Source organism: Barbatula barbatula (assembly GCF_947034865.1).
Source record: "Barbatula barbatula genome assembly, chromosome: 1".
Lineage (NCBI taxonomy): Eukaryota > Metazoa > Chordata > Actinopteri > Cypriniformes > Nemacheilidae > Barbatula > Barbatula barbatula.
This window is the reverse complement of record NC_136766.1, coordinates 11,693,934-11,716,911: the sequence shown is the minus strand read 5'-3', so window position 1 is coordinate 11,716,911 and position 22,978 is coordinate 11,693,934. Positions and strand designations below refer to the sequence as shown.

The window sequence follows — 22,978 nt, the reverse complement described above, 5'->3', positions numbered from 1 at the left end:
ATTGCATTAGGATGCCAACATTTTGCCACCAAAAAGACCTTTTAGAATTCTCACAGGCCAGGGATTGAATGAACATGAGTATAACAGGGCACATGCAAAAGCTAGAAACTTGTTGGGAAAAGGCAAAAATTGAAATTATTCTTTACTTCCTCGTCCTTCCACAGCCCAGTAAAGCCCCATTCATGCCCCAGTGCCCTAAGTGAATGCTTATTCACTTTCTCTTTGTGTCTGGTGGCCACCGGTCAAGTGTTTTACAGTCAAGAGCCTTAAACTGTGTCAAGGTGTCACAATAAGCAGCATACAGTCACCCACTTTAACAAACCTTAACATGACAACCTTGGAATGTGATACAGGTTGCGGCTTGTTTTATTACAGCCAACTTGTGAAAAAACGTCAACAGGGAAAAAACTGAAATGCATTAATGCTGGGACATAAACATATTTGCTTGTTTACTGCCTACAAATATAAACGTCTTTCTCGATTAGTCTCTTTCACTCATTGTTTTCAGGGGATTTGTCTGAGGATGGACGTTCCCACCTTGCTGTCCACGACGAGGTTTCGGATGCAGCCTGTGAAGTGCTTGTGTTGGAGCTGTGGATAGATATACGGCAGGTTCTCATTCACTCCTCCAAGCTGAAGCACCTGAGTGACGTTCAGATGCCTGAAAGCACAACATAACAGATCATGACACAAGTCAAATTTACCTGTCTACTGTTTCAGATGTTAATAAGCTGTGTGCTTTGGAGAGGTAATTTTCCTCTATAGATTAACTACGCTGCCGATTTGATCCTTTTAACCAAAACCTCTGTGTAATAATAGACCTTTCAATACATATTGAGTTCAAAACTGACAACACATCTTGTATAGCTCACAAATGAATTGGTAATGAAGTGAGAATGAGGAAAGCAATGATTGTTTTATCGACTGCTGCTTTCTGTTATTCTACTGTACATGATGATAGTAACATTTCTTTAGAATTTAACTAATTCAGCTTTATACAAATGTGAGTTTGTGCAAACAGAGAAATTCAAAGGAAGGCAAGTATTTTACCTGTCCATATTTGGCGTGACACCGGTGACTTCACAAGAAGTGTGGTCTTCAGTGGTTAGCCAGCTGCCTACACCCTCCATCTCCATTATTGTGGCCCCTGCACAACGGTCAAGTGTAAAACGCACCTCCTATTTAGAAAGAACAAAACAAATGATTAAATGCATGCAATGCCCACTATTAAACGTTGAATTATAGAAGTAAAAGGATGGTGACCATGAAGCAACTATGAAGTGGCTCAAGCACTGTTGCTTGTTGAGATAAAACCAGCAGACTTTTGCCTAGAGGTTCATATCGTTACGCACTAGGCTTCCATATGATCCCATATTATCCCATCCTATATTTGATATAGATTCATCCATACATAAACACACACACACATTGAGGCAGATAAATGCACATAAAACATAAAAACTGAACCAAACATTTTAGGCACTTTTATACAAATATACAGTATGCATGCAGGTTTTTATAAAATGCGTCTAACAACTTCACACGGACCCCCAATTGGTATGCACTTAACTTGCTAGCTTTTTTCTTTTTAGTAGATTTTACATTTGCTTTGCTACTACATCATTGTTTTGTCAAGCACTCTTCCTCCAGTGAAACTGGCCGTGAAATAAATTTGCAATGTTTAGACTCCCTGCAACCTTTCCTTCCCTTTCCATTGAAGACTTCAGCTTGAGGGGTGTTATTATTAAACAAAACACATCAAATGGCTAAAATCTCCAACCTGCAATGTTCCCTTTGTGCTCAGCAAGATGTGCGTACCATGGTTTTATTGAACAATAGGCATTATAAAAAACAGTCAATTTAGATTTCCCTATTTCATAACAGCAGGGGTGACTGCAATACAAAGACCAAAGAGCCAGGGAAGTTTGGGATTAAGGCTGCAATAGAGTAAAACCTCTGAAAGCTTGAGGATGGTTTCCACCAAACCTCCACGTTACTCCGAACTAGTCTACAGAAGTGATGAGGTCTGTTTGGAGAAAGCAAACGGAGAACAGCCAGAGAAGGAAGGGTCTCTCCTCGATCGGGTTTGAGGGGTTGAGCTTGGCAGGCAGTCTCTTGCTATCGGTGAACACTTACTTTGCTGTTGCTCCTCACGTCCAGCCGGTGCCACCGTCTGTCAGCTACGTTCACGTTGCCCGGCAACTGCAGGACCAACGTACCCGAGCCGTGGTTGATTTTCAGGGTGGGGGTGCCATCGATCAGTTCTGAATGAGGAAGACAGAGACAGATAGAGAAAGAAGAAAGAGTAGATAGGTAAACAGTTACATCAGGGACATATGCAATTATAAAGACACAACATTGCATAATGCTTAAAGGGATAGTTCCCTCAAAAATATAAATTATTTCACCATTTGCTCAGTGTCATGTCATTCCAAACCTAATACTTTTTTCTGCAGAACACATAAAAAAAGATATTTGAAGAACATTGGTGAGCAAATAACTTCGTTATCCATTGACTTCAAGTGTATGGACACAAAACCACTGAGACATTTCTCAAAATATCTTATTTTGTGTTTAACAGAAGAAAGTCATATAAAGAAGGCGAACGACATTCAGGTGCATTAATGAGATCATTTCAATTTAGCTGAAAGTGTCTTTAACATCTCTTCATCGGAAGTATTATATAGGTCACTGCACCACAGAGAACGATTTTTAATCTCTAAAATTCCCATACACTGCCATTTTGTTTTACAGGATCAGGGAAGTAGATATTGCTCCAGAACACACTGCAATACGATTATATTATTCTTGGGCATAATAGAATAAACATATTATGGAAAGCTCTCCTTTGTCTGAGTTAGTCGATTGGCAAATTAAAAATTAATGAAGCCCTACAGACTCCCTTAAGCTTTGTATAGTCTGACAGCCATTCTGAGCATGAGGGGGGAAACTTCAACTCATTTCACATTTATTTGCATTCATGTTAAATATGCCAACTGATGTTTTAAGTACTAGCACTATAGTAGATGTACATTTTCTGTTATTCTCTGTTTCACCAATTCCCTTTAAAGCAAGTTTGTCCACATCCAGCAGTTTTTCTGTCACAAGTAGCTTTCATGTACTTGAATGTCAAAAGACCATATTTCACATCAGGCGAACAAGCTGACATCAATGGCCAAATAGCTTAAATCAAGCTATTCAGGCTAATCTCTATGAACATTATAGAGTAAACAAATAGGCAATAGGCTCTTTTTACTGTAAGGTTACAGCCTCCATATTTAAAGTACCAATTTCTTTTAATGATGTTTTTATGCTTTAATCTTTCTAATCTCAACAATCTCCCACTCAAATATGTCTTCGTTTCTAACTCCCTTGTTGTTTCCTTATGATAATATCACACAACCTTTTACTGGTCTTTGATGCTGTTTTTCGATTTCCTTTCTCTGAGTTTGCTGGTCTTGCACTGTCCAGCGCTCACCATCTGTCGAAAGCAGAGAACTTTCGTCAGGTTCTCTATGGGGGTAAACTAAACTGCAATGAAGTTATCGCAAACCACAAGCTTTTCAAAACACATGTTCCCCCTTCATTAGCACAAATCAAATGATTGACTCTCCAGACAGTCCGTCCTGGCTAATTCCCTCATACCGTCATTAAAACCGGCTGATTTATGTCGTCCATCTGTGCTGTATTCTCGCTGTCACGTCAACTCTCTAATATTTCCCTCACAGCTCATCTCACCGAACGCACTAACTTCTGCTGAACGTGTTCCATCACCCTCCTGTGTTTTTAACCCATTCAAGCAGCTCACGAGTGCTGGGGGACTCACGGTTGTGCATTGGGGAGTTGGGTTAGCGCAGGCTGAGAATGAGCGCAAATGGAGCTCTGATGGAAATAATGGCTGAGAAGGACTATTTAATAAAATTGCTAGGTAATTTGCTGCACGGTAGCTATTTTTATGAGTTTGAGTATGTTGACCAAGGCACACCTGAATGATATAGGCGGCTAATGCTCAGCTTTCATTTAAAGGAGCTGACCTGACCTACATGTCACTGCTGGTTTATATTCTCTATATACTGTACATATGTGACAAAAATAAAAATCTTGAATAACATTTAATTCAAAAGCATGTATTTGAAATAAAGGAAATGTGATTCCGTGTATTCCAGGACAAAAATTAAAAAATATTATGATTGTCATTTTATGCTGCACTTTTTGGAGAACAATTATTTTCTTGTGAGTCGTGTAGCCTTTCAAATTATTCTGTTTTCCTTTCCCTGATGGCCATTGAAATGTTCGAAAATGGTTCAGAATACATGAAAATGCATTACGCTCTTACACTTCCACCATATGCATTTGATAAATGCTTTATTCAAAGAGACTTGCAATTTATTCTAGGTATGTTTTTTATCAGAATGAGTGTTCCCTAGAAATCAATATCACAATCTTCGTGCTAATAATATTAATATAATTTTTAATTAATGTTTTTAATGAGCTTTTTTGGCTTTATGTTAATTGTATTTACATTTTTAGCTATTATGTTATATGCTTTTTGTCATTTTATTATTTATTTGTTTATTTTTTATGTTGCTATATTATATTATATATATTATTTTACTTTTTGTTTATAATTATAGTGCCTTAAACTTTAAACTCATACTACTTTCCAAAAATTGTTAGGTCAAAGTTTTTATTTCAATAAACAGTAACATTTTCAAAGTTTAAAATTGTATCTGAACTACAGCAATTACATTCTTATATTATACATAATTATTGATAAAAAATAAATGTATTTGTTGTCAAAAAGCATGACTCCTGTCTGTGATGTTTTGTCTGAGATCAGTTACACAGGCAGGATGTAAAATAGCATAGGCTTCGTGTAGCAGAAGCAATCAACCCTTACAGGCTGGAGGATTCTCTTGTTCAACGTCGACGTGAAACCTCACGTCAGGATTTACACGGCTGAGTTGAATAAGCACAAGTTTGTTCAACTGTTTCTATCTAGGCTGTTTCTGACGGTCTCACTGAATTCTTTCTCATCCCATTTCACTCAAGTTGTCTCTAGGCAGACTCCCGGTGGGACCAAAGTGTTGAGAAGGAGATAACACCGAACATGCTGGGTGAGGAACAGGGCTGTTGTAATCTGGGATGAGGAGCCCTTTTCTATGGAGGGATTACTGGGTCAGATTGTAAACTGAAAATCTAAAACTAAAAGTCTTAATCTAAAACTAAAAGTCTTAAACCAAAACTAAAAGTCTAAATTTAAATGAATTTGGTATTTAGGATTGGGTATTTTGTATTTAGGATTGGGCATTTTGTATTTAGGATTGGGCATTTAATCATTTAGCCATTTAGGATAGAGGATTTGGGGATTTAGGATTGGGAATTTGAGGATTGAGTATTGGCCATTTAATCGTTTAGGCATTTAGGTTTGAGGATTTAGGATTGGGCATTTGAGGATTGAGGAGTGTATGCAAATTAGGAGGCGTGGCCCGAATACTGGAGGCTGGGTTTGAAATGGCTTTTGCGCAGAGGCACTTTATGGACGCTAGAGGGAGCTCCCAGTGCTAAGGAGCACAGTGGCAGAGCGTCCTCTTCAAAGTTAAAGTTGTCGTGCTCTGCGATCCACGTTGGCTGCCATATTAACAATGGCAAAGCCAGAGCTAGCATCTTTGTTGAGATGGGCGCTGGACGTTTCGGACAAAGAAAAGGATTCCAGTAACGGTGGAGAGGCTTCTTCCTCGACCAACAGCTTGTCCATTTTACCAACACCGCAAGTGTTCGGTCTAAACGCAACCACGACACGCGCCCACCATGCTGTTCAAGGTAAGTTACGTTAATGTTAGAAAAATATTAAGTGCAATGTGTATTTTTCCTGTCAAATTCAAGTTAACGTAACAGTTAAATATGATGATCGGATCGGAACCGCGTGCGAGTCACACAATGGCGAGCGCTAATAGAGCCGATGTTATGTAAGCTTATTACATGGCTACCAAATAAATCATTACTTTGACACAAAATAATGATTTAAAAATAAATTTATTGATTTAAAAACTATTCTATTGCTTCAGCTAAACAGAACTGCGTCCATAGCAAGGCTATTATTTTTCTTGGCAACGGTCAGTTATCTTTGCAGCGGTCTAACAGGCCGCATTCTACATTGGAATTCAACCAAAGCAAGCCATGTTATATTACTTAAAATTTAAAATCATGTAATAGGCTACGTGTTTTGTATACAGTCCCATCTAGACTTTGTCCAGGGATGGAACAACCACAGCATCCGAACTGCCAGCAATATGTCTCCCCTGCAAATATCTCTGCTACACATCCACTCACTCCACAGGGTAACTGCTGTGTGGCGACTGGGCCTATTCTTGCAAGAATAAATACATCTCTTTTTATAAATTTGAATTTAAAAAAATTTTTTTTGCCTCAACACAACACTAGCTGTGGTTACGCTGTTACCAAGATTAGAGATATTTCAATGTCAACAATAATGTTTTCCCTGTTGAAAAAATATTACATTAGAGAATGTTCCTGTAGTTGAATGATTCTTAAGTTGTCACTGGAATGCATTGTTGCAACTCATAAGCTTGCATTTACACTCTGATTCTTGGCTTTTATTTGTACTGTTTAATTTTTTAAATAGCCATTTTGCTCATCAACGGGTCAGTGAAGAATATGGGACTGACTGGAGTGGACCAAGTGCAGCAGGGGTGGACACTCATCTTGAGATTCCAGAGATTGAGCTTCCAAGGCAGCTTACTGAAGCAGACTTTGCCCTTCTACCTCAACCAAGCACAGAGCAACGTGACACTGGTGTTCGAATTTATTGTGAAACTGTGGATGTATTGTCAAGATTATTGTAAGGAGAACCAGGGCATGTTCAAGATACAGCACAACTACGACTACAGTAATTCAACCCCCCTAACAGACCGGAAGTAACTTACAAATGACCCTTCTCCTCGTAGTCCTTTCCTGACAAAATGCATATAAGGACACAGACCATTATTAATAAAAATGGAAGTCCTTAATTGAGATTCATTTACTGTAACATGCCTGTATATTGCTTTACTACACGACTTGTATTATACCAAAAAAAGATAAAGTGTTAGTTTCTAGTCAAGATAAGATTATAAAGAATTTATTCATTTTCTATGGGGCACCACAACAACAATTACAGGAAGAACAGAAAAGTAATTTAAAGATATAACAAACAAAATAAAACCATGTAATTATAGGTCATATAATAAAAAACTAGGAGAAAATAAACTACAATATTGAGAATTAAGTGACTTTGTGTCTTAGTGAGTGAAAAAGTCTTGAGTCCAGGGGTGTCTATTGATCCAGTTTTTGCAGAATGAGCCATAGCTTTGGCTGTGACACAAAGTGGTCCTCCATGTCCAGGTGAAACATCTCTATCTGCAAGAAGGATGACAAGTCAGTGGGTGGGTTGTATATTGTTTTAAGATAAGTTACTGAAACATGGCCTTAACGGTTCAACAGTCCCCTCTAGTTCCTTCAGGTGAGTGGCACAACACTGACTGAACTGCAGTGTTAGCTGTGATGGTTACAAGATAATATTGTAACAACCGCACGAAATACAAAGGATGCAGATCAGCACACTTGGACGGCAGTTAACACACACAATTATATATGTATACATATATATATGACATCAAAGTACCACGAGAGCGATTAGAGAGTAGACGCTGACACGATCCTTATGCTTTTGAATCGCTCTCGCGGTGCTTCGATGTCATAAACCGATCGGTCTTGCAGTGTGCAGTGCCGGTTCAAGTCGAACAAGCCTAATTTCTTTTCCCTCACAATCTGTATGATATATATATACGCTATATAGCAACAAGCACATCTACTGGCAATGTGAAAGGAGTGTATCTACTACTGTCTGAGAGGTTAACCGCAGTTTAAAAAACAAAACAACGTGTCCCAATATAATAATACCCTACTAAAGCATGTTAGCAATATCAGCTAACATAACTAGTAGCTAATGTTAGCATCTTACCTGCTGCTTTCTCGTCGTCAGACCGATAGCACTCGTTTCACTGGTGACTCTGTGTTTGAGGCCACACATGTCCACAGCGTCCATAAAACGCTGTCATTAAATTGAAGCTATCACACAGTCCTCGCTCCAGCCACTCACTCGCTCTGTTTGGTTACATTACACTGTGCTCCTTAGCACTGGGAGCTCCCTCTAGCGTCCATAAAGTGCCTCTGCACAAAAGCCATTTCAAACCCAGCCTCCAGTATTCGGGCCACGCCTCCTAATTTGCATACACTCCTCAATCCTCAAATGCCCAATCCTAAATCCTTAAAAACCTAAATGCCTAAACGATTAAATGGCCAATACTCAATCCTCAAATTCCCAATCCTAAATCCCCAAATCCTCTATCCTAAATGGCTAAATGATTAAATGCCCAATCCTAAATACAAAATGCCCAATCCTAAATACAAAATACCCAATCCTAAATACCAAATTCATTTAAATTTAGACTTTTAGTTTTGGTTTAAGACTTTTAGTTTTAGATTAAGACTTTTAGTTTTAGATTTTCAGTTTACAATCTGACCCAATAATCCCTCCATACTTTTCAGAGGGAAGCCCATGAGAATAAAGCACTGCTCCCCTACACAGATACTGTCACCAATCCTGTTCCTAGACATGAGACACTGTCAACCGAGAGCAAGACAATGTCTTCTTGGGCTGACATGACATTTTAGGTGGAGTGCAGATTTAATAGGCTTTATGAATGAGGAAGGAGAGAAAACGAAAGCTGGAAAATGTGACTGGTACCAGTCAGCGGTTGGTATTGATTTGAGATGGGGCTAGCGATGGGGGTGTCTCTGTAAGAAAGACAAAGAGAAACTGTGATTATTGCAACTTTCCCACACACATAGAAATGAAGATGAGGAAAGAGAGACAGCGAGGAAGAAGTTGAGTAAAGAAGTAAAGCGATCTTATTTGCCCTTCTCACATGGTTTTGTCACACAGTAGGGCATTGCATTTGGACCTCTGCCAAGCAGTCTTTGTGTTACATATGTAAATGTTGTATAGATGGAGGAACACAGTGTGTATGTGTAATTGGGCTCCAACATGTTTTTGCTCTCAGAAACCATCCGTCGGCGGTCAAAGGGGAGTCGCCTTTGCTTCCCTCTTCTCATCCCTAATTCATACAGGCCTCCATGCGACATCACCGCACATTAATCCCTCTGTCAGCGGGGGGAAAGATGAAGAAAGCCGACCCCCTCCTTCTCCTCAAATCCCCCTCAAATGCATTTCCTCTTTTAAGCAGAAGAATTGGCTGTTATGTGAGTCCCAAATGAACAAACAGGAGGGGGGACAACAAAAAGACCCCGAAACACCACCTTAGTGTCGGGAAATGGGTGGAAATAGTGTATGTTAAAAGGGAAATTTGAGAGGTGTTGATGAGTCTGGCTAACTGGGATGAAGGGTTCAGCGACAATGAACGTGAAACTTTATCTGCTTACTTTCATCTGCCAGACTCTCCTCCTGTGTGTGTGTGTGTGTGTGTGTGTGTGTGTGTGTGTGTGTGCTAAAGCTCACGTTCATATTCAAACTGCAAAGTCTTGCAAGTTCTGTTGGTGTGAATTTGTTAACATTATTAAAAACACAGCACCGCATCTGTTGCACGATAGCACTTGAATTTTGAAATAGTAAATTGAATAATAATGAAAACATGCTAGAACATACGTCACATATTCCATATTTTACAATATATTTATAAATAATTTGATCACTCTCTTTATAAATACTCTTTTATCACATATCATGATTTCTCTCAGATACGGAGTCAAAAAACTAAAGAAATTATATACATCATCCAGCTTCAGAGTATTTTTCCTAAGGGTATCAGAATAATTTTTTCAAACTCCTTTAGTTAAAGGAAATCAAAAGAAGAACCAGCTTTAGATAAAAAGTCTGCTTAAATGAATAAATATGACGTAAAATGTCCTCATACCAGTGTTAAGAGTGTGACATCTGAACTACAGGCATCAATATCAGCTTTACATTTCTGAAAGACTAAAATGTAATCAATGCCTTCCCACCACAAAAGGTCTGTTTTTCAATCTCAGTTCATCATTTATGGCTGAAAGTGTATTCAGTCATAGTTAAATGACCCCATGAGGCTTCTTACCATTCAACAAGTGTCCGTAATCAACCAAATTAGATTTGTCAGTCTAATTTGTCTATTGATTCGACATGCTCGCCCTCTCAAATCTTTGTCTAACCTTGAAAGGAGACTGTAACCGCCAATAAGACCCATGTGACATGAAATCTTCATGCACGTATCCCTGCTCATTTCCATCAATGAAAATTAATTGAAAAAGAGGTCAAAGGGTGTGGAGAGAAAAATAATTCTGCCTGTGATAAGTAAAAGTGGGTTTATAAGAGTGGGAAGTGTTGCAGGAGATGAACGCAAAGGGATGGTCTTTCATACTGATGCCAGGTGAGAACGCTACGCTTGATGAGACCCAAAGCACGCAAGTTTTATAATGTGCGCTGATAGGCCTCAAGCACTTCTACTGATGTGCGGATCACCTTGGGCGAAATTAAATACATGCCTTAAGACCTGTGGCTTGAAAGGGGAAAGTTTACGTCTACTGTTATTCACAAATTCAATTTGAAAGCAAAAAATATATATTTCATTTTCCAGACATCAGGAGTGAGAATTCAGATCACAACGGGCCACAAAATATTACTTAGGAAAAGTACATAAATCCGGCAGAAAAGTTTGGCTCACCTCAGACCAAGCAAAGTCAAATAAATTCTCGTGTTTAACCTTGGATTCGTCGCAAAAGTTGCTTTCCAGCCCACCCACTGCTTCATAATGCATCCCCATAAACACCTCACACAAATACAAACACACACAGTTTATTGCACAGGGTGCTGGTGAAGCATCGATCTAAAATACTCGAGTGAGTGGGAGAGCCCCTGGATGTGTGTACGCTACAGCAACAGCATAATAGTAGCAGTGTCATGAGTGCCTTTAATAAGGAGAGCAGAGGCGTAAAACTGGCAGGCAGCAGGCCAATGATAAGGTTTAATAGGCCATGGTGAAGAACAGCAGTAAGTAATAAGGTCTGATAGAGTGAAGCCGTGGAGGACTAGAAAGAGCGAGGTGTACAGACACACACTGTGGCTACACTTGTTCCGCTGTCCACCACACTGTCATTCATCATTATTCATCACTCGCTTTCTTCCTCCGTTCCACCTTGGCGTTAAGACTCCATCTCTGTCTCTCACCCAGACGTGAACCTTTCTCTCCATTTTTTCATTTCAGAGCTGCGCCACTCACTGTTACTTCTCAGAGGTTCCTTCAAATGTTCGCTGCTTTTATCTATTTGATCTGTTTCTCCTGCCTCACACAATCTCTCTACTAGACTTGAGCTACTAGACAAAATCCAGTGAGCCTCCTTGACTACTTCCATCGAGGGCAGAGGCTTTCTTAGGCAGCATCTAAACCGTTATGAAACCTTAAACTGGGATTTGGAGGTGGAGAAATCTGTGTTTTTGGAAGGTGAATCTGGTGCAACAGACAAGATGTTAAACAACATGAATATATAACTACTAACTATTTTGGATAAGTATGCTTTTACTACATACCGGTGTCAGAATTGATTCATAATTGCATTTTATTAAAAGAGCAGTATTTGTGCTGTAAAATTGCCTTTCAGATGTATTTTATCTAAAAACTGCAGCGGAAAAAAATATGAGACCCTTCCAAATTTTCATTTATCAGCATGTCTAGATGTATTGTGGAAGAGTATTAGGAGTGACATCAAGACACATGAAAACTGTGATAAAAATCGCGGTTATCACATAAGATATAATTCTGAACTTTTCACGTACAAATATTACTGTTGTATTGCCTAAAAGTGAATATGAACGTGTTTTCTTTTCAATATTTGAAGAGCATCTTTTCTGCAATTTTTACCTGTTTCTCCAGTTTTCATTTTCTGCAAATAAATGCATATAGAAACAATATTTGTATTTGTAATTTGGAAGAAATATTGTTACACGTTCCCAGAATTAAACAAAATGATAAATTTACCTAAACACATAACAAGAAATAGTACCTTTTAAAACCAGATTTTAAAATGGTCCCTTAATTTTTTCAGTGGCTACATTTTCTCTAAATGATTTCATAATTCCATAACACATTCCAATCCAGTCCATATAATTTGGGCCCTATTTGGTTCAGCATATGCACTATTACTGAATGCCACACAATGTTGCTAAACTACTAGAGCAATAGAGAAATTTCTATTTTCTATCAATACTTTTTAAATAGTAAAATACAACATGTAGTCTTTACCATTCATTTAATGTATACATTTTCCCACTGGGCTCATTGCAATGCATTCTGGGATTGCCTTCTCCAAACAGGATATGCCTTCGAGTTTGCCTAAAACAAGGCGTCCTAGAGGGCGACATAATTAGCGTGTATACTTTACTTTATGAAACAGCCTTAACGTAGCTTTAATACGCTCCTTCTGTAAGCAGCTTTACAAAGCATTTTCATCTGCCTTCTAGGCACCGTCTCTCTGTTTGCCGCATGTCCTCGGTAGACCTCCCTCACCTCACTTCACCGCTCTCTCCCTAAGACTATCCCCCGTATCCATATGCTGACCTGAAACCGAAGCTCAGACGGATCTTTACCACTTCTCCGCTCTTTGTAGCCAGTGCTGCCTTAAAACTCTGTCCACAGTTGCACACTTCACTTAATCTTCATCTTTCACTCCCTGCTGCTCTCTCTCTCGCTCACCTCAAATCCACTCGCTCCCTGCCATCTCCTCTCGCCATTCATCCTGCTCTAGTTTTCTCATTGCGCTCTTTAGCCCTGCACCGACTGAGCTTGCGCATGGCCTCGTGTGCATTTACAAACACACCAGCAAACCGATCAACAGAAGAATGCCCTTCTATGAAAACTATGCTTGGCACGTAGGCAGATCTGTGAGTTCATTAAAGCTCTAAATGTGTATACCCCATTGTAATTATTCTCCCAGATGAATGACAAATAAGCCTTTACTGATATAATGAGTGTCTTCGTTAACCCCTAATGAGCTAATAGTGCTGCACACACAAGCCGCCGGCGACGCAATGCTGCTGAATTTATGACACGCATAGGCAAACAAACAGAAATAATGTGGTATTTTTATCTTTCGCACTGTTTAGGCTGTTAGATGATAGCAGATCTCCCCCGAGAAAGAAAATGTTACAGCAGTAAAACTTTTTTATTAGAAACACTAAATCCTACTGGATAGACGCAAAGGATTATCTTCATCTCTTTCTGTCTAAAATAAACATATTATAACCTTTTTTTCATGCCCTGTTCACTATTTCTTTCCCCACCGGGAGATGGGGGATATGGCAGTGGTTTCGAATTCTGATATAAAAGAACGATGATGTAGACAGTGAAAAATTGTTTTGCCTTAATGCCAGTAATCTCAATGCTATCTCGTCTCTTAACCTCAGCTCTGCTGAAAGTGAGTGCAGTGTGCAGGTTACCTATAGCCATGAAGTCTTCCGGCTCCCACGGTTGAAGCTGGGAGACAGGTCCACTATAGAGCAGCAAGCCATCTGCCACCTCTGTGATGAACTCTAGTGAGAGGTGGCTTTCGAAGCATGGCCTTATGGGGGGAAACCAAGCATAGCCGTTGCCATGGAAACTGTGTTTTGTCTGCTGGCACTCGGGTCCCTCAAACTGAGCTGGGCACTGGCATCTATAGTGCACACAGAGGAAATCAAAAGCACAAATTAAAAAGGATATGAGTTTTAGTTTTAGGACACATTGTACAGGATTGACCTAGACTCAAGTCCATGTAGACCAAAACAGGATGATGCTGTAGATGGACACTCTTATCTCAGAAAAACACTGATATGTACAGCTCACATTTAAACACTGAAACAGTCAAAGATTTCTTTTTTAAGTCATTTCAACACTGATGGTGAAAATCTGAAAATCTGAAAACATACAGAAATGGACAAAAGTCATTTTCCAAGGGGACATTTGCACAATATTTGATCGTAAAGCTTTGATTAAACTATTAAAATATAAACAAAACCAAAAAATATTACTGTTCAGTAAAGTATTTAATTGACTAAACTATTTGTCTAAAAGCTTTATAACAGGGGTATTCAATAAAAGTTCCAATAGGTCCGATCTTTATACTTTCTTCCAAACGGAGGTAGGGACAATGGTTCAGAAGGAGCGAAAAAGGATAACATGAAGCGCGTTTGGCGCTAAATAAAGATAATAGCGGATGTAGTGGCAAAAGATCAATTACATAAATGTTCTTGAGAGCACGTGTGATGTGATTCTCCATTGTGAAGACGCGCGGCTCAATTTAAACAACCAGAATAGTCAAAAGTTTTAAATGCAACAAAGCAAATGTCCGGATCTGGACCGCCTATTGAGGGTGACTGCTATATAATATAATGGAACATTCTTTCAATATGCGAAAAATGCATGAACACAAGCGCCCAGGAAATAGAGCATATGCTGACTACAATGTTATCAGTTATTAATATTTAGTTGGTCCTCTCTTGTTTTTCATTACAGTCACTCTCCTGAGAATTGACTCAATACGCTTGTGCATGAATTGTAATGTGTTTTTGCATCCCTAAATTCTTCCAGAAGTTGAGCTTTAGTTTACTTTCCACGTACTCAAACTAACAGCATGCATACAAAATCTTTACTCAATCTTTAATAATAATGTGTTTAAATAAAGGATAAAACATCCGTTTCCTAGGTCAGACAGCATCTTTGACACTGTATATTAGTCACAAAAACAATATATACTGTAAATTATATATAAAACATATATTACGCTTTAAGCATCACCAAAAATGAAATATATGATGAATGTTACATATTATGAATTATGTTGTTTACTTAAAACCGGAACTGAAAAACAATTCAAATGAATTAAACTTTAATTCTATAGCGTTACATTTATAATCTGAGGTAATTTCAGTTTTTTAAAAGAGGGCAAAATGTAAGTCTACAAAAAAGCACAAATTCCTTTAATAGGCTTATGTTCTCTCATTGCCTCCACAAATGTCCTTATGAAAGATACACTCATATGCATACATTCTGGCGTGACTCAAACACTAATCAACAGCTCATTTATTGTGCTTTCTGGCAGATCAGTCCCACCTGTTGATTCTGCCCACCAACCGCATCATCTGTGCAAAAACATCAATGACAAATTGCCACCAAAGCACTGCAGTGCCCTCAGATCCCTTGCCTCACTAACTTTTTGGAAAATCGCAGTCTCTGAAAATGCATGTCTACTGCTGTCCTTCTTTCCTCGTGTCTGTCACTTCAGTCTCTTTCTCTACTCTCACCTTCTCACTTGTAGTTGCAGTTCTAACTGGCTGATAATAAAAATAATTGACATGGGTTGAAGGAATCTGTGCATATTTGACAGGAGCGTAAGATACTGTAAGATCAGGGCATTTAATAGTTGAATAACGCACTGACACTGACTCCAATTGCATTGTGTTCCTATCAAAGCGATGGCCATGTTTACTAAAACAACATGACATGGCAGAAGACAAGTGGAGATGAGATCAACGAGGCAGGATGTGTTTGTAGTAATAATAATCAAAATACAGGCTGTTGTCTTTCACAACAATGATTTAACTCTTGTGCATCAATTTTGAAACTCACACTTAGGTCAGGTCCAAAATGTCCAAATTGTCCAAAAACCCATAAATATATGTAGATTTGTTTTTGCCAGCCAGTTCGTATCATTAGAATCGTGACTCCTTTCAAGTTAAAATTCCAGTTTGTTAACATGGTGACACGGTTGTATTATTAAAAAACAAATGAATTATTCTAACTATTTTCCATCTACTAAATGTGACACACATTTTTGACATTTTAATATTACAGTCTTGGATATTGAACACTCGTTTTGATGCAGTAATATTTTTTCAGCAGATTCAGCTTAGGTCCATAAAGGCTTGACTTTTGAGTCAGAATCAAGCCAGATCATAACAATTTTGTGTATCTAGTTAAAAACATTTATGAAAGCATAAAAAGCCTTTTGCAAATGTTATGCTGTTTGCATGAACACAGCCAAAATGTCCATGCAGGCGCAGGAGGATTAAACAAAGCATTTTTAAACAAAGCAATAGAGTAAAGACATCTTTAAAAAAATCTGTGATTAATTCATCTAAAATACGTGATAGCTTTATGTGATCTGTATGTGTCTGGCACTGTTTCTGCAGCTTTTAGACACACGCCTCATTGCTCTAGCTTTCATCCAAAAGCTCACTGTTCCAGCATATTCACATTAACAAGTTTGGATTAGTTCATTTTAAAATATTGTAAATACATTCTCAAATTAAGTTTAGAGGCCGAGGCCACCAAAGACTAAAATCGTCTGTTTTTTAGGACATCTGTATTCAGTATAATCAAAGGAAATAAACTAAAAAGATTACTAAATAAAAGAACAAAGCAGTGACTTATCTTATGAGAATGGATCTACAAAGCACAACAAAGCTAAGAAAGAAATCTGTTGAATGATTTCAGATAGTGTGCTTTCTAGTCGTGTTCATATCATCCATCAAGTGCTCTAAGAGTAATGCATGTGAAAGATGGAAGAATAATGCCCACAGCAGAGAAGATTTACCATGATCATACCACAGTTATTGCATTTCTAATGTTGGTCCATTGATTAATGTCAGACTCACAGTGAGTTGGATTTGGACAAATTTCTAGCCTGGTGTGACTAATGTTCCCCAAGACACAAATCCAGCAAAAATGAGGAGCCAATCTGGTTGCATGAAGACACCACTTCAAGCTCCCAAATCGATACAATAAAGTAAGTCCGTCGGGGTAACGATACCCTTTTAAAATAAAGTTTCATAAAAACTCACTAGAAGATGTCAACTGACTCCTATTTATGCTGAGACAAACACACAAAGCTCTGCTATCTGATGTTGGTTTGGATTCAAGATTGAACTTTTTTCACATCGGGGCGAATGGACGGACGGGGGAGTGCTCAGAGTGGGCGATTCAAAGCTGAGATAAAATAATGTGACAGGATCAATAAATGAGCTGAACCAAAAGGGAAAATCAAAGCCAATAAGAGGAAAGATTAAACAAAGGAGTTTGCTGATCACGCATTTCAAAGGGAAAGATGTTTGTGCGCCACCATGCTAAATAGCACAAAAATAACAAGAAAGCCAGTCAGACTCTTTTGCCAAATCAGAAAAAAACTGGACTCCATCCTTGCATTAAAATGCAACGGTATCAATGTCAGACTTATCAGTATGTCAGTGAAATTAAAAAAATGTGGAAGAGACGGTAAACTGCTTTAAAAGAGAAACACGTCTTCCATTATAGTAAAAAAAGACTAAGCTCTGTTCTGCTTATTGAACTAAACCAAACCAATTAATCTCCTCGAGTGAATCCTGGCCTTAATATCAGTCATGATGAGTGAACACAATCCTCTTACTCCCTTTGGCCCATTTCACCCCGTTTTCCTCTTTGCTCATTTCCTGCCTACATAACCAGCATAAGGAATCCATTGGTTACCCAAAATAATCTCCCCTTTGCCCTCCATTTCCAAATCCCACCATTAATCTTCCTCAGCATCTAGACGAAGTTCTTTAATCTTGAGCTCTAGCCCTCCGTGGGGGTGTTGCTGGAAGCGCTGTGATGAAATTTAAAGCATGTTTGTACGTCAATAAAAAATAAAGTTATGCTAGCACTGAGCACTGGGCTATATCAACTAGTGTCACTACTGCTCCTGGAATCAAGATACATTCTAAATACAATAGGCATACACGTATTTAGAAAGCAGGTCACCAACCCACAATATACACGAAGATAACACAACTCCCTTGAGCGAATGTTAATACTTCAGTATGGACTTGTTTTTAAATTGTACAGATGCTGTACATTGCAGCACAGAAAATCTAGTTGCTCTAACTAAAAAGTGCTGATTACTTGTTAAGTGATGCTGATCAACTAATAAGGCTGCTGCTTAATTAGCCACAAATGAGTCTGGTTTTACATCATATCATCTGTACATAATAAGCTGCAGACTTTACTTTTTAAAACCAGTTTTCGCTAAATCTTTACTGTGCCTGCAAATCTGTCTATAATTTACAAATGAAACATTTTTGTAGTACTTTAAAAGGAGTTGCAGTATTTCTATTTTTTGTGGTATTATTCTAATAGGGCTTTATAGCCTTTGAGTAAATGTGCCTGACATCAACCACGTATCACAACATGGTTTGATATACAAACGACACCTACATTTTCAAATCTATATTACCTACCTAAAAAAGTTTACCTTATTCATATATAGATTATTATTAAGTACACAATACATAACAGGCAGAACAATTAAAGGTCCAATGTGTATTTTTTTGGAGGATCTATTGAAAGAAATGCAATATAACATGTCTTCAGAGGTGTATAATGAAGCATTTTTATTACCTTAGAATTAGCTATTACGATCTACATACACTCCGGGTCATCTTACATGGGACTCCCCATGTTGTTTCTACAGTAGCCCTAAACGGACAAACTGTCCAACAGAGTGAGTTTCCTAAAAACGTCATCTCCTGTGGCAAAGAAGCAAAAACGTGCCGGCATCTTAGACCCATGTCAGCCACTGTAGTGCTTCGAAAGGGGTGGAGTGAGCCATTGGTTGCAACTTACAACCACAACACTAGATGCCAGTAAATTTTAAACACGGGCCCTTTAAAACACAATTATACCTTGACCAAAAAACAACCAAACATTGTATATGGAGCAATCCACACAAAAGGGGCCAATGTTCATATAAACACTCATTTCAATGATATTCCTAATTTGAATATTAATGATATTAATGTATACATTAGATAAACCATTCCATATCAGCACTTACAAATTAATCCTCTTGAAAATAAATCTGTATATTCTGTCTGCAGACGACCAGAAGGTTGACGTAACACAGATGCAACATTAAAGTTGTTGCCTTCTGACATTATTAGGATTAGTGGAGAGTTTGGGGCATAAAGCGCTCCGGCTCACAGCATCAGTTCACCACATTACATGCTCGGTACATCTGACCGCTCAGAAATCCACAGCTTTACTTGCTTCTTTTAATTAAACCACTGAGAGCTAAATGAATTTCTCAATATTTTGTAAGTTGATTAAAATGGGCTGTTTAAAAGTCTGGACAGAATGGGGTGCTTAACCCCAAATTGCAGATGGAAATTTGCAAAATTTCAGAGAAATTAGGGAATCACTACCCTGCTGCAAAGCATTCACTGTAGGGTTTTTCAAAGCTGTTTTGAAGACGTAGTTCAGACAAAAAAAATAAATTCTTTCATTGTTTACTCATGTACCCTCATGATATTCTGAATCAGAACCAGAAGAGAGTTGCGTCTGAAGAACGCTGACATTTTTGTTCAACACGAGGGTTAGTGTGTGTGTGTGTGATGGGGCAGTAGTGTGGTCTTGATAGGTGGGAGGCTGACTGAGGTAAACTGTCAACACATAAATTATACAATAGGCAAATGTGGAATTAGTTTTTCTTAAATGGCCCCATTTGGAAGATGTCAGGCTGATATTTACGATACGTTCATTGCTCTGCATTTTTAATTCGCATGTGGGAGGAAAAAATTCCCCATATCAAAAGCGTCGATTAGAAGTCATCTCACATCTGCAAGCACATCTCAGATATCATTAGAAGCATCCGTACGGCAGCTGCTCTGTCGATTCGGATCTATTTCAATCCCTACACAGAAAACACCGAGATTTATAAATCACTTCTAAGCATTCAGTAGTAGAATAACTTTAAATCTGACAGCCCTAGATTGTATTGATCTCCTAAATCTGTGTAGAACGGAGCCGGAATTATGTTAATGGCGTAAACAAAAAATCTCACAAAAGCATAGATGTTTCCATATTTATTTACAATGAATACAGTACATATTTTACTCAAGTTTGCTAATCACTTTCCAGTATTCTTTCAAAAACTTGTTTTCTTTAACTTTAGTCCTGACTATTGGGTTATGTGCACTCTTTATGGGCCAATGGAGACATTCAAAACACTATATTTACTAACAATAAAAACAAAAACTTGCGACTGTGTGCTTTTATAAAGTCCTGAAATTCCTTGTTTGCTTTAAGTGGTTGTTTAGCTGATGAGAAGACCTGCTATCACTCTTTTAGTATTGATCATGGCATTAGTGATCATGTTAGTAGAGTCAATATACATTCCCTATCCAACAATTATACACAACTGAATTCGGCATCTCTAACCAAACTTCAAGCACCACGTTCCTTAATCAGATATGAAATAGTACAATCATGTCAGTTTATCTTTATTAAACAACAGGACATTTCAGCATCCTTTTCAGAAACTGTATCTTCAAAACCATCAGGCACGCAGCTTGCTGCTTAGAAACAAAACCTTGAATGCTTTTAAAAAGTTCGAACGAAGACATGGATCACCTGCTTTAGAGCATGTGTTATTAACTTATGGGTGCCAGGATTTCACTTCTCTTCCGGAAAAAATTCCTCACCTAACAATTATGGCAATCTTGCTGCTTCTCCAAACCCTTCCAATCCCAGTCACTCAGTATTGTTATTCAGGGAAGGAAATCAATATCATCGCCAGGACTGGATAATTGAATAACAGAGGAAAAATACTCTCTCTCTCCTTCATATTTGTGAAAAACCTCAGAAGTGATAGGATTAGATTTATAAGAAGTGGCTTGAGTCTTGTGGAATAATCACTTGATCATTTGTCTATCTATATACTCAAAGAGAGCGAGAGCGTGCGAGAGTAATAAAGAAGTGAGAGTGAAACTAAGTACAGATGCACTGCGGTTTTCATTAGAGGTTCTCTACCTAATGCATCACTAGGCACTTTGTTTAGTTGTTGCAAATGCTCAGGAACATATTGCATAGTGCAGACTGACAATGAAAGTCTAGGCCATTTCATTGCTTACTGATCTCTCTCTCTTTATATATAGTTGCAATGGGTAAAGGGATAGTTTACCCAAAAATGCTAGTTCTTTCATCACTTAGTCACCCTCACGTGTTTCCATATTTGACTTTCTTTTCTATGCAGAACACAAAAGAATATATTTTGAAACATATTTGTAAAAAACAACATTGACTTCCATCATACAAACACAAAAACTTATTTTGTGATCTTTAAATGAAAGAGTTATACACGTTTTGAACAACATGAGGGTTGTTCCAAATCTGTATACATTTATTTTTTCTGATGAACACAGAGAAAGATATTTAGAAGAATGCTTTCCAACCTTCTTCAAAATATCTTCTTTTGTGCTTAATAGAACAAAGACATTTGCAGAGAAGTTTTTTCCTAATATCCTATTTCATACAGAAGTTATGATAATATCCTATTTCATACAGGAAGTTCTCTCTGTCCCAGGGGTAAAACCTTTATTCTCTCACCTGTATCCACTCTGCGTGTCCACACAGATTCCTCCGTTGTGGCAGGGGTTTCTGGGATAGACAGAACAGCCCTGGTGATAATGTTCTCGTGCCGAGCAGCTACAGACAGCTGCGGCTTCCACGGTCACGGATACAAGAGCCATGCTGCCCGAGTCGACCACCGATGGCTTGTCAGTCACACTCAGGTGGCTGGTACAGCCTCCCCCTCCCCGACAGTCAGCATCCACACACTCATCTACATGAACCTGGGTCACGTTAACCTGAAGAAAGGATTGTAGCTGTGGAGAGATAAAGAGTGAGAGATTGCGCTTATTACGAGTAAAACACTGCCAAAATGGTTAAAGCAAGGTTTGAAACAAAACTGGGGTAGTCAACAACATATCTTGTACCCTCAAATTAGCATACAAATAGCAAAAGAAGTCACAATTTCACGAAAATGTCCCAAATGTCTCTTTCAGGCATGAAAAGTGTTAAGAGTGCTTCACTGCACACTCGCTCTATTTCATTCTTGGACACACAGTGCACTCCAGAGCCTATCAGGCCGTGCGCTTTTCTACAAGCACATAAACGGCGTGCCGAAACCCGCATATGTCCACAGGGCTGCTTCTCAACTTCAACACCATTTATTCAAATCCAGCATTTTAAGTGTTTTGCTCAGCAGTGGACTGAACGGCGATTGACCAGTCCCTCAACTAACCCATGTGCCCAGACACACTTAAGTGGAAATGAGGGGGTGAAGAAAGTCAAAGATGGAGCCCGAAGACAGATAGATAGAGGCGTTTAAAACGAGAACTCCCGCAAGATTAGCTTGAACCTATTTAAACTAATAGACACTATTTTGACTGGGATGTGGATTGTGGAGAGGTCTTTTCCATACAGGCAGCGGTGGCAGAGGGAGGTGGGTGATTGATGAGGTTGTTTACGCTCATTTTCTGTGTGATCGCAGACTGAAGCCATTCGACTGAGGTGGGCACAGAGATGTGGTGCAATGCAACCAACGGGTTTGAACGGGAAAATGTCACAATGTGCTTTTATTTGCCTACACTCGAAGATCTGTTGTGTTTCAGAATGACAGAAGCAATTTGGTATTCCTATTATAAAATAAATGAACTCTTTAAGAAAAGTGTAATGCAACGATGATTTTGAATTTATCATTTGTATAACCACTACAAATAGTTTAACTATTGATATTGTATTATGAATAAACTATGCTGACTGTTGTAAAGCCATGCTTGTTTTGTGGTTATCATGGTTTCACTATAAATAAAACAACAATAATAATATTGACATTATAGCTATAGAACATTTCCTAAACTACACTTAGAGACCAAACACTGCTGTTTAGACAAAGACAGCAATTACATTTCAAATACGCAGGTCTTTACACTGGCTACCAGTTACATATAGGATAGATTTTAAAGTTTTATTACTGGTATATAAATCACATTCAAATCCAGACTCAAAACACATCTGTTTAACTTTGCATTTAAATAATG

The 22,978-nt window shown here is 38.4% G+C and overlaps 1 protein-coding gene across 1 annotated transcript in view; it reads right to left on the bottom strand.

Annotated features, from left to right (window-relative positions):
* Positions 1-22,978, bottom strand: part of LOC306900317 (neural-cadherin) — a 182,499-nt gene that overhangs the window by 22,496 nt on the left and 137,025 nt on the right. The window contains exons 22-26 of the mRNA XM_079467146.1: positions 21,483-21,760; positions 13,547-13,761; positions 2,137-2,264; positions 1,051-1,178; positions 538-661 (exon numbers count right to left, since the gene is read on the bottom strand). Of these exons, the coding sequence (XP_079323272.1) occupies positions 538-661; positions 1,051-1,178; positions 2,137-2,264; positions 13,547-13,761; positions 21,483-21,760 (873 nt within the window). The remainder of the gene's footprint in view (positions 1-537; positions 662-1,050; positions 1,179-2,136; positions 2,265-13,546; positions 13,762-21,482; positions 21,761-22,978) is intronic.